Source organism: Acanthaster planci, linkage group LG05, assembly GCF_054643075.1.
Source record: "Acanthaster planci isolate LZ-2023a linkage group LG05, COTS_SCS, whole genome shotgun sequence".
Classification (NCBI taxonomy): domain Eukaryota; kingdom Metazoa; phylum Echinodermata; class Asteroidea; order Valvatida; family Acanthasteridae; genus Acanthaster; species Acanthaster planci.
This window is the reverse complement of record NC_141781.1, coordinates 12,859,925-12,887,283: the sequence shown is the minus strand read 5'-3', so window position 1 is coordinate 12,887,283 and position 27,359 is coordinate 12,859,925. Positions and strand designations below refer to the sequence as shown.

Here is a 27,359-nt window from a genome sequence, read left to right as displayed (position 1 = left end):
ACAGGCCAGCAGCAATGATGTAGGTGTACAGGATAATGCAGTGCTTGAGGATCAAACACAGGCAGCCAATGAATCTATTCAGGAGAAGCAGCACCCTTGCTCTACCTCCAAAAGCTCAGTTTCTGGAGCATGCGATCATGCTGCAGCTAAGCGTGATGAACGGCCAGATGTCTCCCCAAATGGAGAATGCGGCTCACAGGATGGACAGCAGGAAGATTTGGCGACTCAAACAGGGAATTGCACGGTCCAACAGTACAGCGTGGAGCATTTACTTCAACCGTCAACAAACAGCAGTAGACGGAGTAAGGTGATCACCTGTTCAGACTCCGAGCATTTTGTGGCAAGTGAATCGAAAACTAACAGCTCAATCACTGTGGAAAAACACAACTTCTGCCAGACCCAGGCATACCCTTTTGCCTTGCAGATGAAATCGCAGGCACCTGGTGCAGAAATCAGAGAACACAGGGCACCGTTTGTGGTCGATGGTACCAAATTGGAAATTACATGTAGATATGGGGAAACTTTGTCTTCACAGATACCATGTTCCACCGTAAAAACCTCTCCGGATCAGTGTCAGGTGGATGCTGCCTCGCATGCGTTTATCTCTGCTGAGACTGTTTCCAACCATGCCAGTGCTTCTACTCAAGAAAACACAATATGCAGCTCTGGACATGCATCCCCAGAAGTTGAAAATGCAACTCAAGGCAAAAGCCACACTTACCCTGTTGGAGATACTGGTGAATCTGAAACTGATTCTTGTCTACACATGGACAGCAGCTCGAGAGACAGAGTGAAAGCAGAGTACGAAGGTGGGAACTCTCAGAATCCAACTTCATCCCTGTGTGAACTGGAACTCTGCGAAACCGAAGGGGTGAGGCAACTTAGGCCGGGGTTGAAAATTAAAGTTAGAAATTCTCCCAGGGAAGAAATGGGCTCACTTTGTGATTCCGCATCAGATTTTGTCAGAGTCGCTGTCAAGCGGGAGCCAACTGATACAAGAGCTATTGTCAGTCCAGGGGAGTAGGCGCATTAGTCCTGGCAGGCTGAGCATCAGCCCAGGTTCTAGGCGTTTGCGGCCACGGAACTCTCCAAAGCAGTTCACGGGCAAGCCCGTCAGCTTTGTAAACATAGAGGGGAAGCGTCTTGAGACACTGCTTCGTCCAAAGGCCAAGAGAAAGAGAGTCTCCAACCTAGGAACCAAAATACCAACCTCCTCTCCTCAACAAGAGGGGTCCAGCCCATCGGCTATGCTGGAAGAATCAAACGGGAATGAGAGCCCTCAGGCAAACAGTGACAGTGACAACTCAAAATCAAGGAAAGGCAAAAAGAGTGGCCAGCCAGTCTTAGTTTTTCACCAAGTCATTCCACCCAGGCCCAGGGCTCCCATGCGGGAAGAGACACCGCCTGAAAGTTCCACTGGTTTGATTAGTTCCATGTTGAGGAACATTGCTGAACAAATCCAAGAGCCAAACACTGTGGACCAGACAACAACGCAGCAGAGTTCGGACCCAGACAGCAGGGACCTGCAGCAACAAGCTCCCCTTCAGCAAGTGCCTCCCAACAGTCACAGACCTCAAATCTCTGCACCGGTGCAGCCAGGCTTTCGCCGCCGGCCACAGCTGAGGTTCAGTGACTACAGCAACTGGTTCACGAGTCAAAGCTATCTGTCTAGACAGGGTCCAAATAAGCAGCCAGATGAATCTGGCTTCTCAGCATGGAAACGGGCAAAAAGAACAGACGAGTCCCTCTCCGATCAGCAGAGACACCCTTCGTGGACTAACTGGCCCACAAGTGATGATAGAATCAGTGGCAGCCACAGGATTCATCCAATTCCAGGAGCAGGTCTTGGTCAGGTCAGTGGAAGTTCCGTGCGGGAGCTACTTCAGCGGACCAACGACTCAGGCCCTTCAGGGGCTGGAATGAACAGGCTGTCAGAAGCTCTTAGGCCTGGTGGAAATAGAGTAGGCAGTGGGGTTGGGGTTGTCCCAACTGCAACTGTAGCCGGCATTGTTGGCTCGTCCAATTTCTCATTCAGTCATGGACAACAGGACATCCTGCGTCAGTATCTGACAACTCATGTTGAGCTGCCAGCATCCACTTGCCAAAGCATCACCAGCTCGACCAACCCAACCTCAGTGATGGATAGCCAACCTGTCATGACAACCCAAGTACACGTGGAGGACCACCCTCCACCTCGGCAGGTCAGATCCTTCCGTTGGGCACAATCAGGCCACCTGCACCAGCCTGACCACCCGAATCCCACCAGGAAGCGTGTCAGGCTTGTCTCAGATGAAAGCCACCACAGCCCACCAACCACGCTCCCTGATGACATCAGCTCCAATCAATCAACAGATTCTAGCAGCTCACACCGGACAGCGGCCTCAATCAACCGTGATCAGCAGACAGTCCCCCTGGCCGACCAGCCTGACATCAAACCAGATATCAAGACCCTTCCTGGATACAAGCACACCAGCGTCAGCAGCACCAGTTCCAGACAGTCTGACATTGGCCCCAGCAAGTCAAACCTAAACACAGACTCCTTAATCCGGCACCTGCTGGTGCAGGGAACCTCTGCTGCTGGCAGTGTTCCTTGGGAGCAGAGGATGCAAGCCTCTGCGTCCACTTGCAGCGATGACCACCAGATGCCACCCTTGTCCCGTGATGTGCCCGCTGCGGATCCCGCACCCCAGCCAGGCAGCAGCTCAGGGGTAGTAGAGGAGGAGACAAAGTCTGCAGTCCCTGTCAAGCGGGACTCGTACACTCGCCTAGATCTGGACACCGGCCAGACGCAGACCACCAGTTACACCTGCGAGCACTGCGATGTCATCTTCAGTGACAGCGTGATGTATATCTTGCACATGGGTTGCCACGGCCGACGGAGTGCTTTTGAGTGTAATCAGTGTGGCGCAGTTTTCCGAGACAAGTATGAATTCACAATACACTTCATTCAGGGGGAACATAGCCCAAAATAAAGCAAGAGTTTGTTCACATGTTCAAAAACGTGATGTGAACATGTTAACATTGAAGCCATTGTTAAATCAGGAACAAGTTAAAAACAGATTCTTAAATGGTTTAAACTAATCAAAACGAATGTGTGTTGATCTATCAAACGTGTGTGGCCAGTGGCCAGAGCCAAACTTTGTCTGGATTGGAATTCAAGACAGCCCTGTTTTCTGCACTCTCAGTGAGAAATTAAAGCACCAATTTGTACATGTACACGTACATTGTACTGTTCATTGCAAGTGAAAGTCAACCTGGGAATGGGAAATTCTTGCTCGGTTTTCTCTTCCATGGGAAATCATTTTTGTTTCACAAATTGTGAAAATTTGCCAGAGTGGGATAAGAGTTTCACACTCTTTCACAACAGTGGGAAAATACTTGCATGCATTTTTACACCAGTGGGCAAGCACATATTTTCTCATTTTGTGAAATGTGAATGTGTGTGCAGATTCTTTTCACAGAATTTCCCATTCCCATTCATAGTGTAAAATTTCAGTTGCAATGTACTACTGTATACATGTACGTGGATACAAAAGGGAAAGTGAGGGAAGTGGCGAAGGGAGGATGGTTTGTGAAAGAGGGTACACAGTTTTGCTGGGGTTGATAGAGTTGCCTGAACTGTACATGTACATGTACTTGTACCTGGGTGAGCAGCAGGGCAGTTTTACTGTCATACAATTAAGGGCACTTCACTTTGAAAGAGCCTGAAAGAAGAAGTTGGTAACTACCCCTTCTTTGTGCATTTTCTCTAATAGCATTACAGTGTATATTTTTCAAGCTTTCTAGAGTTTTCATGCTGAAATCTTGTGATATCGTACCATTTTGACACATTTTTGTGAAGATTTGACATACCGTTTTGTTTTTTGAGATAAAGAGTGTAAATGACTGTAACAACAAACATGTCTGATTGAACTTCAGAGATACATGTACACGTACATTCACACTCGCAATGGATGTGTACACATTACACATGTACTTGCATGTCAAGTTTCAAAACCATTGTTCATGGGAGAGCCAAGATCGGGGGGGGGGGATCCTGGCTGTGAGGTGGTCCGAAAATTCTTGCCCCTTCAGTGTTGAAGTGAATCAATACTTTTGTATGTATGTACAGTTGTGCCTGTATGTTCATTGGAGAACACTAACTGAAAACTATCCGACTGGGGAATGTACATGTACATCTCACATTGTTGGTTGGATCATTCAACTGGACGTGGTCCATTTTGGGTGTTCTTTGGAGGTTATTTGAAATCACTGTTGGAATTTACCAAGCATTACTTTGGTTTACATGTACCTTTTTTTTTTGTAGAGTTTTGTTCATTTTTCACATTTTTGGAGGACCAGGCATTGTTGGAAAAAACTTTAAAAACAACATTTTTGAATATTGAAATAATCTGTCTAAATGTCTTTAGATAGAATTGAACCAAAAGTGACTTACTCATGTAATTTTTCTAAGGTTAACAGATCATTTCCTTTGTAAGCCGAGTTTTGTTTCTAAGTGGAGTGAATGTTGCTACTCAGTGGCAGAGTGAAGCTTTTATATATTGATTTATATAGTTTGCATTAATTTTGATTAACTGCTGCATTGTTTTCATACATACTTAAGTTATTTGTTTTTTACGTTTTAGAGTTTGTAAATACGACTGTATAATATGCATTTGTACGTAGTTTTTGCCATTGCAAATTTTAGCCCTTTTGTTTGAATGACACCGTGCAACATTTCTGTTGTCATGACGTTACAAAAGTTATGTGATAATGCATGTGGATTTATTCACATACTTGTACCAGAGGTGCATTGTACACCGTACGAGTGATGGGCCAAATGTAATGTACAGTAAAACAGTGCAATTTCAGAGAAACAGCTCAACTGAAAAAGTCTTGATGGAGACGAATTAACTCACATGGCTTGTACTATTCTTGCATACATTTTTTTTTCCAATCAATCATGCTTCATCCCTGGCAGAACTGCTTCGTGTGAGTGCATAAATGCATGTGTAAATAAACACTAACACAGAATTTCGTGGCTAATTTGAAAAACGAAAAATACATGTAGACTTTTAAAAAGAGAAATCATGTGCAGAGCATATTACAATTCAGATGACCACTTTTGTGCATGTCGGGACCAGTAAAGGTGACGTGAAGGGTTTAGGTGATGATTTTTTCTAAGACACGTTTTGTGCATCCAGATAGTCCTCAGTGCATGAAAGCTACATATATATGTATTTGAGATCCTTTGTGGGGATTGAACATATAGAAAAGTGCCTGTTTTAAACATTTAAAATTGTCCACGCTGTTCAGGATTACTGAGGGCACTGCTGCTATGATGGTACAATCAGTGAAGACACTGTTGAAATCGTGAAACCAGGATTTGCTCATTTCAGACCTGCCAACATATCGTACTCCATCCTGAGTTCAGGCATTACCACAGTAGATTAAAATGTTGAATGAAATGAAGGCGCATTTAAATATTTTTTTAATATATTGTGTGGTAATGCCTGACCTCAGGAAGGAGTGCGGCAAGTAGTGTTGTCATCAAGACCACTTAAGGCCTTCACAAGACCAACACAAGACCTCCAGTCTGAATTCAAGCCACAAGCTGTTCAAGTGGACTGCAACAAAAGACCCTTTGTCATTGTTCACCCTGTTACATGTGCCTTTTCTTGTCCCTGGTCTTGTATCTTATCTTGTGGTGGTCTTGACTACAACACTTGCAGCAAGGTTGCTGCATGTACATGTAGGTCTGTCATTTCCTTGCAAGGGTTGCTCACTGGTTTGTTGCCAGGTACGTGCACACAACAGTATATAACAAAGGAAATTTATTGCAGCAAAATATGAAAAATCAACAGGATTTTATGAACAGAACAGTGCACCATTGAGGTTTTCTCCCTCAGATGATATAACAGTTTTGCACATAAACATGTACATGGAAAGTTGCATCAGCACAAAAACCAGAAAGGTGCCAAAATACCCATTATGGCAGCAAAACAAAATGTGAAAAGAAGGCGTATTTTCAAGGATGCAGTAAAACAATTGGCTTCCATAGACCCTTTAACCAATCCATCTCTCATCTTAATTTTTTTTTTACTCTCTGTAGAATCACTTGATGAATAGAGGATTATTTGCGTCAAAATATTACACTACCATAAGTTTTTTTCCAAGGTATCAAGTATTTTTGTCGTCATGTAGCAACAAATGATTATCTGGGGACTTGAATTTCTTAAAGAATACAAGCTTGCTGCAGGAAAGTAAGAGAGAAACACAAGGTTTACTTTAATACATGTAACTAGTATCGATCCCCAATTTCAAGAGGCTACAGAACTAGCTGAAAGAACCTGTTGGCATTATAGCATGATGTCACATGAAATAATGTTACCAGGTTCTGATTTCAAAGAGCCATCAAAGTGTCCTGCTGGTCAGGTGTATAATGATTGTACCTACACCACCATGGATCATAAAGTTGAAATCTTTGAGGGGGGACTTTGACTCCTTGTTTTTTCATCTTGACCTCTTTGATTGATTTAAAATCAAATGCTACTCCTCACTGGAAATAATGTACCTTTTTAAATGACTCATGGCTTTTGGGGCTTTGAAGGTAAGGATATAGACCTCCATTTTGATGCTGCCATGTTTGTCTTGTTCCCTGTAGACGCATCAACAATAGTAATACAACTTCACATATTAATAAAGGGGAACAGACTGTTTTTTCCTTCCAGCCCTCATTTTGGTTACATTGCATTAAATGGTGGAAATGTAAGATAGCTGTCCCATGCATCCGTTATCTAAGAACTGTCCAACATGTATTTTTGCTGAGTTTTAGCCTCTTGAAATTGGGGACCTGTACCAGACCAGAAGTCTCTCCCTTTGTTTGTTGCAGGTATTGTAACCTTAAGGTTCCCTATAATGGTCCAATATACGATTATCAGAGCTTGTTAGATAAAAAAATTTGTCGAATTGTTGTTGTCCCCAGGCATTCTAATTAATTGTCATGACTGAATTAAGATCAGGATTTCACCAAAATTAGAACTTTTAATAGTCTTCCCCTTTTTAAAAGAAACTAATCAAAGCAGTGTACATGTATGTACTTTTCCAGGATCTAGGCAAAGAATCTCTGGACAAAAGATGTTTTATAGGGGAAAGTTTTTTATCTTTTTCCATGTTCAGTTTCCTATTACAAAAGAAATTTTGTCCGTGGTCCCTGTCATAAGAAGATGTGCTCTGTACATGTATGTGTTTTTTACTAACGGACGTGTGCTTGGTTCAATTCCCCACCTCATTTATGGCTGGGTCGTTTCAGTAGCTGTGACTTTGTGTACATGTTGGTTTTTTTGTGTGATTGAGCAAGCTGTACTGTAGAACTGAAGGCATGCTTCTTATATGTAGCAGCAACCTCCAGGTCTAGGAATGGTATGGTGTCTGTCATTGTCAGTATTTCAAACAGTGTATTATAGTCTGGCTTCTGTAAGAAATGAGGACTTGCCCTAACTTGTGTAACTTTTGCAAGTACATGTAGTGTCTTTCGCTAAGAGATTTTTTTTAGTTTCAAAGCAATTTAGTGCATCAGATATTCAAATTACATGTACACGTAGACTTGCAAAGGGCCTAGGTCAATGCATAGCCCAACAGATGAATCCAGTGACACTCCACTGGATATTCCTGATGGCAACCCTTTGATGACAGAGCATTGTGGTGTACGGTTCATATCGACTGCCAGGCAGCAGTGCTTACTACCATTGGTGGGGGCCACTGCAAATGACCAGTGGTAGTGTTAGTAAACCACAGTGCTTACCACCATTGGTGGGTGCCACTGCTAATGACCAGTGGTAGTGTAACCACGGTGCTTACTGCCATGGGTGGGGGCCACTGCAAATGAACAGTGGTAGTGTTATTAACCACAGTGCTTACTGCCATTGGTGGGGGCCATTGCAAATGACTAGTAATAGGGTTACCATGGTCATTGGATTGGTCTACATGTTTAAGATGCTTTGCATTCTGTAACATCTTCCACTACCACGCTATTTAGTAGTAGGCCCTCTTTGGTTCCAAGCTGGAAATTGGGTACTTTGTGGCTGCAGCTTTGATGGATTGCCATTAATACTTCAAGGGGACAGCCAAAGCCGTAGACAGCAGTTTTTTCTTTTGACAGCCCAGCATCAAAGACTGGTAGATCACAAAGGTTTATGGGAAATGTATGCCGTCAATGCAGACAATCTGAGAGATCATCAAGTCACAACAAAATGTCTGTTGTCTTCAGTATAGACAGAAATTTCGGCACACTGCTGTAGTGGTGGGATGTTTACAGACTTCATTCTCTGTTTACCAAGAATTGCAGGGACAAACATTTTCCTGCCAGAAAACAATGCTCTGAGCTTGGTCCCAAAAATACTCAATTTGAACTCAAACTGTTACCACATAATTATGGGTGATTTTTATTGTAAATAAAGCTTGGACAGTCAATTTTCACAGGATGCAGGAGATATCTTTCCATCAGTGTAATGTACCAGTATGTTTGCTTGTAACTTTTTTGGATAGACATTTTGATACAATGCAAACATCAATATGCCACACTGCTCATTTAGGACACTTGTAACTGGAAAAGCGTTTGTAAGATTGGAAGCTTAGTGTACTGGCATTCAAAAACATTCAAATCAGAAGTTACTGAATTATTTTCAGCGTTGAGACATGTACTTTGGCTTATCAGCACCTTTCTCTGACAGTGCAGTTAGTTAAACCAAGGATAGCACCATGGATACTGGAAATTCTAAGTTTTTCAAATGAAAAGGTTGTAAACACCATTGATTCGACATTTTAAAAAAAGCACTTCTACTATAATTTTTGTTTCCATATGTGCACTAAAAAAATGAATCAAGCTTCTCAATATAATGATGCTACAGTAGTACTTTTCCACAATGAATCAAATGTAAACGGTTCAGACATCAGCTGACGAGGCACATACAAAGATACACAATAACAAGATGCATGTATATACAAATACTTTGGCATTTCGAATAACTAGATTTAGATAAATGTACAAGCAAACAGCAAGTAATCTGTGGGAAAAGTAAACCCACCATCCACACCTCACCATGGAAATCAAAATTTACTATACAATACAGTACCATAAAGCCTGTTAGATACAAGAACACAAAATACCTCTATGCCTTACAAACCATGGTTTGGCCACAAGCTGACAGTACCATACATGAATACTTTGGTTTTGCCTTTATGCAAAATCACACTTAACGTAATACATGTACATCCAGAAATGGTTACTATGGCTAAGGACTGAGTAAGGGTGAAAACAAAATGAAGGGGTGTCCAGTATGTCAAGTAAGCACAAAATAATGAAACCCTGCATACTGTACCTCACAGGGTAAAATCAGATTTTTGGTGTCTCAAAATAAGGAATATGATGTATTGAAAACTATTATCCGGGAAATATACATGTACATGAAGCATTCTTGATTTACATTCAAGGAGAAAGAACACATTAGTGAGTTGGGTTAGTATTTGAGGAATTTTGAAAATATATATTCCTTCTCATCATTTATTTTGGAAACTGCAGTTTACCAGAACAAAAAAAATGGATTAAAAATTGGCCTCAGCAATGGACAACTTTTCTTTCATGAAAACATACATAAACACAGTGCTTCACCAAGTCCGCTTGAACAGAAGATTTCTCCATCTAAGCAGCTACTAAACGCTGGCAGTCTGGTAATCTGTTTCCCTGACCTGACAATTCCTTTTAATGAGTATAAATTGTAGGTCTGGTGGCCAACAATGACCAGAACAGGACATGATACAATGCAAGATTCGTGACATTCTGTCTGGGATGCAGCACCGTTATCTGAAGTTAAGCAAAGTGACGATAAGTGAGCAACAACACTTAGGAAAGGCGTCAGAATTACATGGCATGCGGGGAAAGCAGAGCAGCGATTTACATGTTTATACTATAGACATTTCAGACTATTAACGACTATCTGAAAAACAAAAAGGGATTAGGAAATGGTAAATTTTACACTATTTCAATTGTTTTCAAAAAGGAGAGAAACTCCTCCCATTTCGGTTCTATATCCGCCTGCGACTACCAGACCTGAAGAATCTCCAAAATCATCAGAATCATTTGATCTGGGAACCAGGCTCGCACATAAACTCATTCCAGGCAGTGACTACACATGATCGAAATGAATTTTAAAGAGGGCTAATATGTCAGGGGTTAATCATTTTCAGGGTATAAATTTTAACAATTTAAAATCTTTTCTGAAGAAATTTGAGAAGAAAACTGAAATCTGTACATTTTGTTGAATAACCTCAAAATGTCAGGAAAAGCTCTTATGTAAGATACAGCAGTTTAAAGTATGTACAGCAGCTTAATGTACATATACACCTGTGGGCAATACAACATACATATAACAACATACATATATGTATTAGCTAACGTGTCTCAGATCAACTGAGTCAGGCAACAGAGATGACACACAAATACACATACAAGACACAGACTACTCACACATCAAACAGTAGTCCGAACTGCAGAAATAGAGAACACGCTGAAAAGCTCCACGAAGCACGACTTGGTCCAAGATTTCAACTGCTGTTTCCTAAGCAGCTTTTTTTTTAAAATTCACAAAGTTGATTTTTCTATACAGTGACGATCATGCACAATAATTACATGAACAGTTTGTCACCAAGACACAACTTTGACAAAACGTTAATTGTTCATTCTCATCAATACCTTTCAATAGTGGCCTGTACCCTAATAAGGCCCCCAAAAGAAAAGAAAATTGATATAACAGTAACACCATTTTCAAAATGTGTAAAACATCAGAACTTGAAAAGCTTCCCTCATAAAACTACTAATTTCATGCATGTTAGATAATTCAATTTCATTGCCAGACCATATTTCCAGATTTCCTCAAAATTAGCAACTATAATGAGTGTTAATATTGCACAGCAAAAGAAAACATTTTAAATACATGAAATGTACAAATAGCAGGAGACAAATGTGAAAGATGCAGTGTGCACTATATTCACAGCAAAAACTGAAAAAGTGCAATGATTTAACATGACAGGGTTACAGAAGGCCAGCTCAACCAAAAACACACTACAATTGGGTAACTGGCAATGTGTCAAACCACACCAAGTAGTATATCTTTAGGTGGTAGCATTGTCTAAGAGAGTGCCACAGAAGAGAAAGAAAAGAGAGGCTAGTTTCTGTTTCCTGTGTTCCAGATTTTGAAACTGAAAGAAGATGGAGTCAAGATCAGTCAAGCAAAGAGAACATTAATTCAGGTTGCTCTCTTTCTGTTCCAAGGAACAAGGGAGGGTGTGCTTTCACAAGGAAACAAGAGTCTTTTGGTGGGGATTCACCGCGTGAAGGGTACAGGTTTGTGCGCATGTGGAGTGGGTTGGGCCGTGAGTATACGTTACCAATTTAAGTCCGAATATACGGTCTTCACATCCCGTACACCAGCTCAGCTGAAAAACCTCCCACAAGCCTGTCACTCCTTTGCCGCCGAGGGTGCACTTCAACTTGGGGCACGCAAGTCCAGCGAATTTGGATGCAGCCAGTTAAGAGTTTTTAACGGTCTTATCTTTACACCTTCAATACCATTTTATAGCAACTTGGAAAGAAGGATATACATTTACAGTTTCACAACTATGAAGCATTCTTGCATTTAGCACACGGAAATGAACAAAATGTCTACAACCGTCTATGGGGTGCCTCGCCATTCTCGAGGTTAGCTCCGGCCTTGACAATATTCCATGTTCATTTTTCACATCCCAAGAGATTTTACTATTACCCTGTACCATACATGCAGCAATATGCAGAGATTAACCCTAGGTCCTCGATCTTCTAATAGGTGAAGGATCGAGGGGGGTTAACCACTTGCTGCCGGGTGGATTTTTCTTGAGCAAGATAAGATGACGGCTCATTTTAAAGATTTCTCGTTTTCAAAGTTCTTGAAAAATTCATCATTTCATTTAATGGCCATTTATACCAAAATAAAGGACTCTTTGGGCACTATTCTAAAGCTGACAGGTAAAATTCATTGCCTCCTGAATATTTCAGCCAGGCCTGCAGCCTTGGAAAAAGAGCCCAGATTGTGCGGTGTTACTTAAGATTCTTTTTGTTCCCAAAACCGGCACAGTGCACTACTGACCTCTTTTCAATAGGGGCCAGATTAGCGTGCAGCGGTGCTGTGTGGCTCATTGTTGTGGTGGTGGAGAGCTTTTGTCCCCGGTGGTAATCCGCTCGCTCTAAATGCCTCAAACCGTGGTAGACTGTTTTAAAACAAAGCAGGATTTTCTCCACTTTTGAGAGTGAAAAAATGTTGGTGATGCCCAGCAGCTCAGTCTTTTGTGCTGAGCACGATCTTTTGTTATAAGGCCCAACTCTTTTGTCCCAGTTTCCGGCTCCCCAGCTCTGCATATAAAGCCTATGTACTCGAAAACGGGTCGCCCAGCAGTAAGTGGTTAATGCACAAATGACACTATTAAAAGAGTTGTGTGTTAACAATCCTTTTAAACCTCGCTTGGAATATCAACTAGAATGGCAAAAAATCAATCTGTGATGAAAATGTTGCTCTGTCAATCAATATGCAATGCTCTCCCTCTTTGATTCAAACCCTGGAAAGTGATGAAATTGGTAAAACTGGTACAAGGTCTTTGTAATACTCTTAAAAAACTAAACCAGACTTTTTAAAATGGACACCTTATTTGACCACGGTTAAAACAGAGTCCCCTTTGTCATTAAGCAAGTTAGACCCACCAACACTGGGCTGGAAAGCTTAAAAACTTAGTCAATTCCTATCATTTATTTTGAAGATGGATATACTCTGCAGATTTTTTTTCAGGGAAATCTCTGTCAATATTTTTGTCAAGAACTTGGCCTTAGATATTGTGCAACTCAGTTTCCAACTTTGTGACCTAGGATCTGAATACTGACAGCTGGATCTATCATTTTCATTTTAGGGCGGAGGTTAGGTTTCATGAGTCTGGTACCTGGACTCCCGCACCATAGAGCTTCTTAAGGGCACTGCTCGTAGCAATGCGCCAGGCTCTCGAGGCTGCCCAGTGCCTCGCTGTACTCATCCTGCTCCATTCCGTCCTCGAAGAAGCCGTGGCACTTGCGGACGTCCACTTTGCTACCTTCCTTCACCAGGTGGGACAGCATCTCTTGGGCAGCGGGTGAGGTCTGGAGGGACGTCATCATCGGAATGCTCTCCACCGCTGGACAGGAAGACAGTTTAAAATGTAATCGCGTCAAAAGCAGATATAATATCGGGAAGGAGGTGAGGCCAAAACTAGCCTTGTCTCCAGGGGCTAAGTGCACATTCCTTCACCAACCCCCTGTTGTATAAAGAATGTAAAAATGGCACTGGCTGGCTAGCAGAATGTGTATGAACTCAAATAACAATTAATTTTGTTGGTACTATCACTATCTCTTAAATAGATAAACAAATTAAATACATGTAGTTCCAGGCGACTAAGTTGTGCAAGTTGAGCCAATATGGCTCTGTGTGATCATACTCATGAGAGCAATGTTGGGGTAGAACAGATATACAAGAGGTAAATCAGAAGAATCAAGTAAATTGTGTGCCCCATAGGACTTTGTACAATGATGCATGCCTGAAAAAACATGCTTAATTACCTCTTCAACTTCCATACCAGTCCCTCCCCTCAATATTTAAAAATTGTGGTCTGAAACACTCAATCTCAAGTTGGTTCTACAGAGAGGTTTCGAAACTATAGTAAAATGCAACATTCATTCATCTTTTGAAGAACATTGTATTCTATGGGAAGTACTGCGTCCTGCTTGTGGCAGATGTCTTGGCCTGTACAACAAATATGTAGACTGGTACAGATGGCATTTTCCGGCCACTGCCATTAGAATTTAGTCACAAGATTGTTTGAGGAATCAAAACTGTGACATGTCAAGCACTCGCTGCACTTGCCTTCTTCCTCTCGGCGTTGCCAGTCCTGGATGAAACCCTCTTGGCTCATCCGAGGATCAAAGATGTGCGGGAACGGGGCAGCAGTCTTCAGAGGCTGGTTGACGCAAAGGCCTGAGCTGCATGAGAAATTGAATGATGACGAGGTGTGAGGCTTGCGAGAAAGACCCAAAGTTTCACGCCAAGCCGGATGAGGGGAAGGGGTGAGTGGGAACTGACAAAGACATGAGAATGAGGCTATCGCCTACCTGAGTGTTCTGGTGTACATCCCAGTCAGGTAGCATTTCAGCATCTCATTGACAGAGCGGCACGATTCCAGTGCATTCTGAGGCTGTCTACCGGGCCTAAATGCACACACAACAAAACATCCTCTTATTACCGAAGAGTTGCCGTAGCTGCCAGAAGAAACGTCTTACAAGGAGACAAAAAATTCCAATTCTGTACCCCTCAAAACTCTTGCTTCATAATGTCCTGGACACTTACATGTACAATCTATCCATGGGTGCACCCCGCAGGACGACTGACTGGGCGAACGGTTGGACCACGGCGCCTTTGAGTGTGTGGGGTGTCAGGGGTGTCCAGGGGGGCCGCTGGGTGTATCCGCCCAACACACTGGCCAGGTAGCCATGGTCGGGGAACGGCAGAGGGAATGATGTCGACAGCATTGAAACCTACAGAAACAACCACAGACACAAATCATTTCACATAGTGGGAAGAAACAAAATTCTCAAGGGTTTCATACTTAACAAAGCAGGTGTGAGGAACTTCTGCAAGTTTCTCAGTGGTGCCTAAGACAGAGATATGATGGACACTTGGTTGAATGAAGGTAAGAATAAGTTGTGTGCCATCTAAACAACATATGAACAAGTTGGAATGAATGTGCATACATAGTGCATCCTTACACTGGAACTCCAGCATATTAAGATAAGGCCAAGTATGAAAATAAAGGGGTTTCTTGTTCCTGCCTTTTTTCTTTTTCCTTCGGTTATACTGACTTGTTTTGGTTTCTAGCAAACATTTAGCTAAAATGCAAGTTTGAAGCCAATTACATACAGCCAAGGCTCCTTCTGACACAACACTTTCAACAAAACAGTCATGAAAACCTACCTGCCATGTCGGACAAATCAGCCATCGAAGATAAAAACAAGGGCTACCTTGTCCCGTTAACTTAAAAAACCTTATAATCTTATTCATTGAAAGGGGCGTCACCTTTCTCCCGAGGTTTCCCAGAGCCTCAGTCAGGACGGAGAGTGAGATGGGATCATCAACGACTCTGTAGGGAAGGGTGGCTGTGTCTAAGCAGCTGGCCAAGATTGCACTGGTGTGGTAGGCAAGAGAAGGCTGGACACACAAAAAAAAAAAATGATGCATGCAGGTGTACTTGTGAATATTCAGCTTCATCTATGAACATTCAGTTTCATTGATAAATATTCAGTGTGAGCTCAATGGACTCGGTGCAAGTATCGAGCTTTATACCACTTTATTCAGTGAGCCCCGCCCACAGTGCATATGGGCACTTGACAAATGCTCTTCTCTGCTACATTATGTGTTACAGCTGTGTGAATCAGACATGTCGGACTATTGTGTATGCATGTCGGGCATCAATCATGGCTGTAATTGGTCAGTAAACAATAACAATAACAACAATAGCTGATTCTTATTGTGCACATATCCATCACAACTGATGCTCAAGACGCTGTACAATCATTATCCCTGCACATTGGGCTCACAACAACTGAACATTCCTGAAACCATCTCAGCTCCCTGGGGAGTATACTAGTTGATGCTGCCCTATCAGGCGCACATGGCTAAAATAAGGGACAGCGACCATTTAGACCCGGTTTGAAAAGGGCCCCTCCCCCCCGGTAGCCTACCCGGTATAATGCTTGCCCAGTATTCAGCCTACTCCAGGCCGGTATAAGGCCTGTCTGCACATTGGCATTTCAAAGTCCCTGATGAAAGGCTTCCCCCAACATGCTTGCACAGATGAATAGGGGTCTAAGCGGATTAGTGTAAACATTGTATAGAGCTGAAGGATTAAAAACCACAAGCAGGTTCCTTCTGGGATAGATTACATGTACCAGTACTTGCAAACAATAGACCCCAGGATGAAGAAGTTCAAGATCAACAACCAGTCCAGCATCCCAGGCCGGTAGCCAGGCCGGTATGAAAGGGGTTTTTGCAACCGGGCGAGCTTACCGGGGGGCCCTTTTCAAACCGGGTCTAAATGGTCGCCGGCTCTAACCAAATCTGCCCTCACTGATACCCATTTACTCCTCGGTGGAGAAAGGTGAATGGGGGCAAAGTGACTTGCCCAAGGTCGCAACATGTTGCCACCAGCGGCATTCAAACCCTTAACCCTATGATCAGAAGCCACAAACCCAAACCACTAGGCCACATGCTCCCCATGGGGGGGTGGGGCTTAATAGATTGGTTTGTTGCTGTAGCTTCCACTTCATCCAGGGAGTCCAGAATCATTGACGTACTTGGGCAGACGCTCAGAGGGTCAAAAAGGTGAAAAATAGGTCAAATATAGGTTTTCTGAAAATCGATAGAGCACTGAAATATTTTTCACTTGGTATACAGGTCGCCTAAATAGGCTATGTCATTCTGATGTAATTAACAGAATGAAAAAAGACGGAAGATGGTTTTTCATTATTTTTGCCCGGAATAAGGGCGTTTGCATGTAATGCTCATGTACATGTATAAACAAAGACTGCGCTAGCTTCCCACTTAAGGGTGGATGTCTAGCAAAGTTTATTCCAGGCACAACATGTAAATTACTGTGAAAATCAAGGTTTTTATACATCAAAATGCACCATATTACTTTTATCAGTCTCAAAAAGGGAACACAAAGACCTAACTAACATTTGCATGCTTGGACTGCTGACATTCTTTTCCTTGGAACGAAACAATTTACTGCTGGAAGTAAATAAAAACATGCTCTGGCCTCCTTCAGAAAAGATGATGCTTCTGTGGCAGAAAATTGAGAGCTATTGAGATGGTGGGTCCAAACTCGGGGGGGGGGATATCTCAGCTGAAGCTTGAAGCCCAAACCACAGATGCATTCAACATTTGCGAAAATTCTACCCGGCACTTCAGTGTGAAACTTATGGCATCTAACAGCAGCCTCGACAACTGTGCAAAGAATGCTCATGAATAAACAGGCAACAAGGCCCTTAAATAAACACTACAGTGATAAACAAGCCCAAGATTCATACCTTGTAATGGATGTGTTGAAACTTGACTGGCGAGCCCACTTTTCTCCAGAGGGAGGAGGCAAGAGACAGTGGTAAGAGGAGGGAGCTCTGCTCACTAAGTCTCTGGAAGGCCAGCACTGAGTTGATCAGACGGTGGTTGTCCGCTGTGAGGCTCTGGGAAAAAAATCGGGGAAATGCAACATAACACTACCTCAGTTCACCTCATAACTCGTCTTCAAGCTGATTCGTCGGGAAACCTAGACTGTGGATCATCTCAAACCCTGAACTATGGGTCTTCATTCAAACACTGAAAGTTTAATTTTAAGTTTTAATATTAATAAGTTTGATGTATGGTGCTTTGAACTGCCTGAATGTGTTGGCAAAAAGGGGGGCCAGCAGGATACTGTAATACCAAAACAAAGTATGTAACACTAACGCCTGGTTTCCATATCGACGTAAGAAATGCAGAGAGCAATGCAATCAAGATGCAAACTGCAACACAGACATATAGAAGCGGGTCAAACAGAGGTGTCGCTGACGACGCAAACTCAAACCAGCCTGCGAACGATCGGCAAAGTTGAGCCAGGTTCAACTTTGCCAACTGTCTGCATCAAGCTAAGGAAGGGTTCGACCTTAACACTGGTCCACTAGCCAAATTCAAGTAAAACCCCGGCGGTATAGCGAAAGCCCTCGTCTGGGTAGTCCAGCGGTCTAGTAAAACAATATTCTGAAATAAGCGGCGAAATAGTTGATTGTGATGCATTCCCTCTAGCTACTGCTGGTTTTGAACCAAATAAAATAGGACCTTTTGTAACCAAGAAAATAGTTCAGTCCCTGGCACCAGCCCAGCAGAAGTAATGCTGAAGTCTATGAATGCAGCGGCAGTATTAAAATTGTTTGAAATTTTTCTTCCACAATGCCTTTGCGATGCGATCGCACTTTACTGTGGGCCGTTTTACCGCGTGTGGCCTGTAAGTCTCGACAACATGGTACGACTTGACGTTGGTTCTGCATACAAGATCTAAATCAGCACGTGCTTTCATGCATTGCATCATAGAGGTACATGTAGGTCATGAATATGAGTGTGTATGATGTGTGTATACACATTACGTTATCATGATTATGCAGTACTGATTTTCTGATTGGTCATTGGTAGTTGTGATACCAGCGATGTCACGGTTGTGATTTCGTGTTTGGTTCGCGCACTACAGGCTGCATTACACTAAATACGCACCAGTAGAAAATATTGCAAAATCAGACTGAAATAGCGCTGCCTGTTGACTCTTGGAAAGAGGTTGGCCTTCGTTTTTTCAATGGAAATTCAAGATTGTGGCCAGAAGATCACTTGGTGGTTAGCCACGAAAAATGTTTTTATTCGTCTTTCCCCGAAGATACCTCCAAAACAGTGGTAAAACTATGCGCTCAACTCTGAATGTAGCCACCCGCCACTTTTGGAAGAAATACCCCAAACTGGAAATTATCAGTCCCAAATTCGGAATTAATAGAAATATTTCTATGATCCCTCCTGATTATGGCATGTCTTATTGTAAAAACCCTGTGGGATCACAAAATATAAATGAGCTCACACGCAGAAATACAACCATTTGGTGGAACGCACCCCATGGGTACTGGACACAGTCGAGATCAAACACTTTACTGTATGTACATTTCGCCGGGTGTACATGTACATTTATGTACATACATGTATGTGTGTGTACATATGCATGCTGCATAAAATGTACATGTACATAAACTGTGATAATGATATATTTTTTTTCTGTCTCAAGGATTGTGAATAAACCATTTCAGCAGGTAACCACTTTTGTGTGTTTAATTTTCTTGAGTAGAATTATACTCATGAATATTCTGGAAATTCATAATTACCATGGTCATTTATGATTACTCATCAACAATTGAACAACAGTAAGCACCAAGTGCACACTGTTATGCATGATGTTGGAGCAGAAAACACTAGTGCCAAAAAGGAATATTGAAATTTGAGGGAAGATGCAAACTAGTGAGAATGCTGGTGGACTAGTAAAACACCATCACTGCTGGTCCGGCTGGCACGTGAGAAAAAAAGTTAAGGGCAAACCCTGCGCAGTATCCCCATACAAACACACATGACTGGCATGCAACGATGTCCCTCTTGCTTAGGTCCCCAAATTTGGCCCATTTTCTCCTTAATGCTTAAATATAACACTCTTATGATCAACTAAATAGCTGGCCATCGATGAAATGCATGAAACTGGAGTACAGGTTTGGCATCATTAGGTGGCACAGTCAATCTAAGAGGGCATTCCCCCCCCCAAAGTCACAGAGTTTGGGATGCCATATTGTTTAAATTTTTGGATGGAATGATATCATGTACCATCTGTTCCGTTTGTGTTTGCCTCTTCACATCCTGCGGACTGTCTGTGTTACAAACAACGATATGGAAAGCAGGCTCAAGAGAGAAGTTTTGCTTCAGAATTTTTTTATTTTAGGCTCACTTGTACAAAAACAGTCATAAGAGACCCACCCATATTGACAGCATTAACTCGGGGGGGGGGAATTATAAACAGAGTTGTCATCAAATCATCAAAAATTGTCACAAGTGGCCTGTCATTCACTTACACTGCTTGTAAAAACTGCTGGTGCCACTCCCACTGCCATGATGCCCTTGCCTTTGTACTCATCAGCTAGATTCTCAACAAGGCTGGATCCCAGACCGCCAAAGCCATCATAGAAATCCACCAATACCTGAAATCCCTGCCAATACACAGTGAACATGGTTAACAAAGAACAAAAATAATGAGTCTGCAGTATAAAGTCAACATGCAAAGGGGATTTTTTCATTTGTGTGACTAGATCCCACAAACGGGTCGGTTTTGGTTAGCATTCAAACATGTAGAAAGGGCACAGAGCTCTATGTTTTGATGCATCACTCAGTTTGGCATCCGGATAAAAATAGGCATTAACCTTCCTTTTGCTGTAACCATCAAAAACAGTAAAAAATTGCTTCCACTTGATTTCCCCCAGTACACAGACACATATGGGAAATTTGACTTGTTTTGACTGATAGGACAACTGTGTCAAGAATGCATCTTTGCATAGGAAGGTTATGTGGCTGAAAAAAAGGTTGAAAGTTCCTACTGATTTATGCTGGGCAAGGTTTTCTAACAGTTTTAACTCAGGGAGTGGTTCAGGCAACTCAGGACTTGTTTCATTTGAATGGGTCACAGTTATAATGCTGGTCCATAGGGCCAAACTGTACAGTTTAACAAATTACGTCATGTAGTCACATGATACTGGATCTTACAAAGAAACTAACTGCTGTCCTGTGCTACAGCACCTGCTGTGTCCTACAGTGCCAATCAAAATGCAGGCAGGTTGATTTCAATCTGCCCGATATGTGAGATAAACATTTGGGGTAAAATGTAGGCAATGGACAGACACACACAATTTGACAAGGAATATGTACATGTGCCTGCCAATGACTTTGTAGATTTTCAAGATGTATTTTTGCGTTGGGGAGATGTTAATTATATATAACGGTTTTGCCCATACCCAACGTATATTAATAAGCACTGTATGCTCAGTGCTTGTCCGAGGTTTTTTCGGACAAGCACTGAGCATACAGTTGGGTAAGGGCAAAACCGTTATATATAATTGACTTTGTAGATGTTTAACCAGAATACCCAGTATGCAAAGCTCTGTCCAGCAGCAGGCCCCATTGAAACAGCAGCTGCATGGTGAATGTGTGGTATGCACTCAGTAACCTCACTCATTAACCCCTTGGTGTGAAGGGGTTAATGTTTGGATATACTGAAAAATGAATGTTTCTTTGAGGGAGGGGATTCAGACTTTTTTGTATGGGAGGCTGGCTGATGTTTCGGGTGATTGAAGCAAGTATGTGTCACACATACCTGAAGTTGGTCACATTCTTCAACAAAGAAATGCAGTCTGTTCTCGATGTCTTCTGCTATGTCCTTCTTGTTCAGGAGACTACGGCCTTTGGTAAAGAGCCCAAAGGGGTCCACTTCACTGAAACAGCCAGCAAAGACGACAATAAAGTACCGGTAGTACAAAAGTGTATCAATTTTATTAAGAATTTAATTTAATTTGTACATGTATGCCTCTTAAAATACAATATAAAAGGCACGCATCAAAAAGTACATGTACAGTGCTATGGTCAGATGATTATGCTACCTGACTACTGTGTAGGGTTGTGGTTCATAATAAGGGTTCAAACCAAAGTGGGGACTGTGATGGTTTGTGTTCTTGGACAAGACACTTTACTGCAATTGTCTCTCTCCACCAAGAAATTTATAGATACATATGAGAGGGGGTCTAAGTGATACTGATTTTGGACTGCTGGAAAAATCTGATGTCATGACCTTATGTATAGATGGGAAAATGTAATGTGCACTGTGTTTCACATAATTAAGGAATGCAAGGTACTATGGATACATAGGAGAACCAGCTGGCTGCCATCGGGCAACCACAAACTCAAAGTGGTGTTGCTAAAGAAAAGTTTCATGAAAACACATGTAAAAATAATGGTTCCATCTTTGGGCATGAATTGAAAATCTTGAATTTAACAGATACAGGTACATTAAATGGGGAATTTTACAAAGCAAAATCCAAGTATCCCTTATGAGCGCCAGGCAGTGGGTGAGTTAATCCTCTCGGTATTTGTGTGTTCAAGGTTGTGAACAGACTTGAGACTCTTACTTCAATTCTTATTTTAGGATATTAATGATGTTTCTGTTGTCCCTAATAAGTCATGTTTGGCAACACAGGTGTAGAAGTGGCATTTGTGAAAATGCACAGAATGTTTACCGTACCTTAACGGCTAATCTTACTAGAGCTTATGCATACAATCTATTACTGAAGACTGCACTGAAAGGGCTGTTGCCAGTCATGCGTTTCTATTGTATGACAATAACAGCAGTACCACTCAGTGTAGAGGCTTATGAGAAAACGAGATGGCAGTATGAAAGTGAGATGGCAGTTTGAAAGTGGAAGGGGTACAACGAGAGGTGATGGAAGGGGTTGAGTGAGGAGGTGGGTCAAGAGGAAGGGGGGGTGAGTGGAGGGGGTGTGAGAAAGGGGTGGGAAGAGAAAGGTGTGAAAAGGGGGGTGGGTCAGAGAAGGCGGGCTGGGTGAGTGAAAGGGGGTGGGGGTGTGAGACGGAGATGGGAGTGAGAGAAGGGGGTGTGATAAGAAAGGAGTTGGGGTGAGGGTAAAGGGGTTGGACCTGAACTTACCTCCCATGGGCATGCTGCTTGATCACCATGACAGTCTTCGGGTGCAGATGCCCATGCAGGAAGTCTGACCACACATCAATGCTCTCGTCCAGGTGGTACACCTTGGTTGGTTGGGCTGCCGGCTGACCTGGTAGGCTTTCACCCTCCAGAGACTGACCCTCCACCTCCATGGTGTCGGTGTCAGGGGTAGACTGGTCATCCTTTTTGTGAGTACCTTGCAGAGTGTCATCACACAACATCTAGTGAACATCGAGAAACCAAACGGAGAATCTGTCTAAGGTCAAGTCAACCTACTATGTTACATGTACATTCATCCTTTGACGGAATACGGCATTTTCATTCATTTCTGAACTAGTTTATAAAGCTCAGTGAGCTATAAACTTACATCCTGCGCATCAAGATCAGAGAGGAATTCATTCTTCGATGGAGGTTTCTCTTCATGAAGGGTGACATCGCCTTCCCTGAAACAGTGATCAAAAACTGAATTACCTCTACTTCATTGATAATGTCATCTTCTGGCATAGATGTACATGTACACGGATGGTTCCAAAGCTCACTTGGAGTCATATTTATTTGAGTGTATTTTATGCTTAAATCTCAGCTACACACAAACTAAAACATGCTCACTTGCATCTTGAAAGCTAAACTTGTGAAATACTCCAACAATATGGACAGTAAACTTGCCCTGGGTTGTGGAAACTTGTTGAAAGGCAGAGTTGAAAAAGCCTGAAACTGTCCCCGAGTTGGATGTACACTTTCTGAAGCTGAAATCATTCAGTTATTTAAGACCTGGAACCTTCAGTATAAGCGGGCCTTTGTGAATACTGACGGTATTATGGAGACATTTGCAACTGGTAGGAAATGTAAAAAGTTGTGTGGACTCGGGATGATCCACACAATTAATTTCAAAGTATACATCCCATTGGTTGCAAGAAAGTTAAAGGCATGCATATCCATGCAAAATATGTGCACTAGTTATTCTTGAGCCTGAGAAGTAAAAACAAAACAGGAACCAGATCCCAAGCCAAAATGCTTTTCTGGAAAGAAGAGTAATAAAAGAGTTTAATACTGACAGGGTGAAACAACAACTTAAGCACTGGGATGAAAAAACTCACCACTTGATGTCTTCTTTGGTGTGATAGTCATACAGCACCCCCTCTGCTTTGAGCGTGTTCAGACTACCTTTCAGGTCAAGGGTCACAAGTCTGGGTGTGTAGGTCACAGCACCCTATAAGAGAGGAACAATGCCTGCTGAAAAGATTTGAAAGTATCTATTATGCTTAGAAACTCATCGTAAACCTACCGGTAGCCCCACAAGGTTCTCTCTATGCACCCTGCTATGCAACAAATGCAACACAGCTGAGGACCACACTAAACGCAACAGAATGCAACACAGTTGAGATGAGGCCCATGCTACCGGTAAATTTATACAACAGAATGCAACACAGCTGAATAAGCCTTTTGCGGGGTAAATTTGAATTAAATGTGGTACACTGAGTTCTTTAAATTCACATGAATATAACTATTGGAATTCTCCACACTACAGCCACTGTTGCTATACCTCGTGGCAGGCTTTTCCTTAGTTACATAAGAGACGCCTTGCAACAATACACTGTTCTCATTGCAAAAGAAGGGCACAAAGGAACCAGTCCATTCCAGAGATTGTGGTCACTATGCAAAAGCTTGCCCCAAATCACAAGGTACAGCAACAGTGTCTTTAGTCTGGGGAATTCAAACTGTTATGTTTATGTGCAATCAGATATCGGCAACTCAGTGTACCAGATATTATTCAAATTTAACTCGCAAATGGCTTATTGAAGACCCTGCAGAATGCAACAGAGTGCCTCAACATGCAGTGCTTGATCTCGTGGCCCTACGCAATGCACTGGATGAAGCCCGGCCTTGGCTCTGCCGAGTATGCACAGTATACTCTACCAACTCATGCTGACTGCTAACTGAGTTTTAACCTTTGGTGTCTTCTGTGGCATTTTGAAGAGATGGGAATTAATCTGATCTGAATGGCTGGTTATGCAGTCAACACACATTTATGGAAGACATCTCTGTGTTGCATCAACATAGAAACAAACAACCCAATCATGTACGCAACTATAAATGTACTGTACATGTACATGTTCTACATGCATGATGTCCACACGTAGCAACATGTAACTGCACAAACTCATGCTTTTCTTATTATTTTGGATTTAAAATTTTGCTCAAGATGATTTTAATGCATTTTGGCCTCACCATTGTACATGTGTGCCCTGTACACTGATTGAGCATTACCTGGCTTTGTGTGTAAAACTGGATATACAAGCAGGGCACTGCCATTTGCCATTGGTAGACTGGCTGAAATAAAGGGCAGTAATGCCAAACGTGAGGGCATTAATGCCATCAATGTACCAAAGTTATGGGCATTAATGCCATCCCGGTTGTTTTTTATATCGCATGAAAATGATTCAGGTCTAACAAAAGTAGGATACGCATTGTACCTGAACATGTCCGTAATAAGTGCTGAACCAGCAGCCAAGTGTTGAAAGGCTTCGGCCTATTTTGACTGCAGCCGTTCTTTCTTCGGCATTTTGCGAACCACAAAAACTGGCCAGGCCAGTGATTTTGCACACAATGTACGTACGTGAGAATTAATCAGGGTAGTTCCGATCGACCGTTCCAATGTCGTGTATATACAGTTCAGATCGCGCGCGGTGCGTAGCACTAAACTGCAAACACTACAACACTACTTAAAATACTGCCCCAACCATACAATTGTCCTGTGTGCACGAAAAACGTGGAGCTTTCGATATACCAATAATACGTACACGTTGATGAGCACTCGTTCTAGACTGATATTATTGCATGGTACATTACAATACTTGGCATGGGCATACCCTGTTAAGTTAAATCATTGGATAGGCCAGCGGGTGTTGCCTGTACTGTGCTATGCTTGAGATTGTGCAACGTGCATGGAGCGGGCCGGGCGGTCGGTGTGCGGCGGGCTGTGTACGATATTCCCACATACACACAGTGCACGTACTCCCTGCTTTATGTGTGTATGCCATGCATTTGCACCATCCATGCCATGCATTTGGATGGTGCGGCGCAGTGTTCAGGACGAATGTGAGCAATGAAGGAACAATGTGTATGCCCCTTTCCATGTACCTTGCTGAACAGGGGCAATCGATATGCAGGTGTAGGGCACTACGGCCAAGAGAAAAAAAGGGCACTGCCATCTTGACGGTGAAACACGATCACTTTTCGGAGGCACCACAGCCAAATACATGTAGGAGGGCACCGACGGCCATGGCCATCACAGCCATCATGAAATTCGAGGCCTGTACTAGTAGTTTCCTGACTCAAATACACGTATGTGTACGTTGTACATGTATTTAACAGGAATTACTGTAGGTTTTCCTTTGCCTAGGGTTCCACTTACTGTCATAGTTCGGCCTTCTCTGTACAACACATCATGGTTGATTTCCTTGGACGTAACAGCAGCTGGGTTCTCATCGTACAAAAATGTTGATTCCTGAAATTGAGATTACAGACAAAATGTGACCATTTAAAAACTCTTTGTTTTTAAATTTCAATTTGGATTAACATATAAATGTAAGCACGTGCAGCAAGTAAGGTCTTGCATTTTCTACCATGAAACAGTCATTGTTAGCACTCCCAATTGTTACGATAAACAAGTCTAATGCACAGACCACGTATAGGCCTATGGAGTAGGGCTATGACTGATCCTGTCCAAAATCAAAAATGAGGAATACTAACGCTCCACTTGGTAAGTAGAACTAGACATGTTAGAGTAGAGGTGACGTGGGGCACATAAAACTGCATCATTATGCATTAACAACTTGGAACCACACGGATGCCTACACGCACGTGTTATCTCGTTAACGCGTGCGTGTTACATGCCATCATGGAACATCATGGAACCCTGTTCTTGTGCAAAATTGACGCAGCGTATAGGAACGGACGTACTAATTAACGTCAACACAATGTCAACATGCGTCAACACATGATAGTAACGTCAACACACCGTCAACACAGCCAAATCACGTTCTAAGTTAACAGAAATGCAATTCGATAGCAATATAATGCCTTAAAATACAATTTGGCTGACAACAGTAGGCGACATTTGGGGGGAAAAGCCGTTTTATTTCCTGAAAATAACACCCTCCGCACAACCACGACGGTAGCCATGTTGCCTCAATCAGACGGATCATACCATTACGCTACAGGGGGTCACCTTTATACAGTAAACCATGGTACAATCCAAATGCCGTGAGAAGGCAAGACGTCGGCGAACAGCGGCGCTGCTCAAAGATAATTTTTTTGCGTGAAAAAACTCCCTTGAAATGTAGTAAAATGTAAACTCGATTAAATTAAATAGAAATTATTCCTAAGCGTATACATTACAGTTCGATACGTCTTTTTTCTGTTTTCAATGCATTTTGTAAGTGTTGGCGGTGTGTTGACGTTACTATCAATGTGTTGACGGTGTATTGACGCTGATTGGTACGACCCTATAGGAATAGGCCTGACACCTACAGCTTTATTATGATCTCTACAGGCTGGGCCTACATTCGCATACGGGGCTGTGGCGGCTTAGGCATGGGCCCTACGACGTCTGTTGTAGGCCTAGGGCATGTGTGTCATATGTGGGAAGGCAGGCAATAAACATGAATCCATCGTACATATATGTTACGATACAAATAAAAGCCATTTTTTCCCGACTGACACCAACCTGGATATTCCACACGTGGGTACCAACGAAGTTGGAGTAGTGACCACACTGCAACGTGACAATCTCTCTTCCCCAGCCGGCCATCTTAACCAAAATCTGGCTGGAAATCTCACGTTGATTCCACCTCCATCAGGGTGAAAAATTTCTTACAACATGTGTGTGGTTACCAGTCAACAATTGGCACAGTTCGCATAAACCTCAAGTAGTTGCC

The 27,359-nt window shown here is 42.6% G+C and overlaps 2 protein-coding genes across 2 annotated transcripts in view; one reads left to right on the top strand and one right to left on the bottom strand.

The window, feature by feature from the left end:
- The window catches only part of LOC110987318 (uncharacterized), a 14,772-nt gene extending 6,310 nt beyond the window's left edge, over positions 1-8,462 (top strand). Inside the window, 2 exon segments of the mRNA XM_022249959.2 lie at positions 3-1,015; positions 1,017-8,462. Of these exon segments, the coding sequence (XP_022105651.2) occupies positions 3-1,015; positions 1,017-2,972 (2,969 nt within the window). The 3' untranslated portion in view covers positions 2,973-8,462.
- Positions 8,400-27,359, bottom strand: msto1 (misato mitochondrial distribution and morphology regulator 1). The gene is made up of 13 exons (XM_022249981.2): positions 27,149-27,359; positions 25,835-25,927; positions 23,517-23,629; positions 22,787-22,862; positions 22,402-22,640; positions 21,058-21,175; positions 19,766-19,900; positions 17,171-17,323; positions 15,159-15,290; positions 14,433-14,620; positions 14,198-14,293; positions 13,953-14,068; positions 8,400-13,227 (listed from the first exon to the last, which is right to left on the bottom strand). Exons 1-13 carry the CDS (start codon positions 27,230-27,232, stop codon positions 13,025-13,027), a joined length of 1,746 nt encoding a protein of 581 aa, XP_022105673.1. The 5' UTR covers positions 27,233-27,359; the 3' UTR covers positions 8,400-13,024.

Excerpts from the sequence above, each read along its gene's own strand:
- msto1 (XM_022249981.2), bottom strand. The coding sequence starts at position 27,232 with ATGGCCGGCTGGGGAAGAGAGATTGTCACGTTGCAGTGTGGTCACTAC. Across the intron at positions 14,294-14,432 it reads CCCATGGATAGATTGTACAT|GCCCGGTAGACAGCCTCAGA; the intron begins GTAAGTGTCCAG and ends GTGTGCATTTAG. Across the intron at positions 14,069-14,197 it reads ATGTACACCAGAACACTCAG|CTCAGGCCTTTGCGTCAACC; the intron begins GTAGGCGATAGC and ends TTTCTCATGCAG.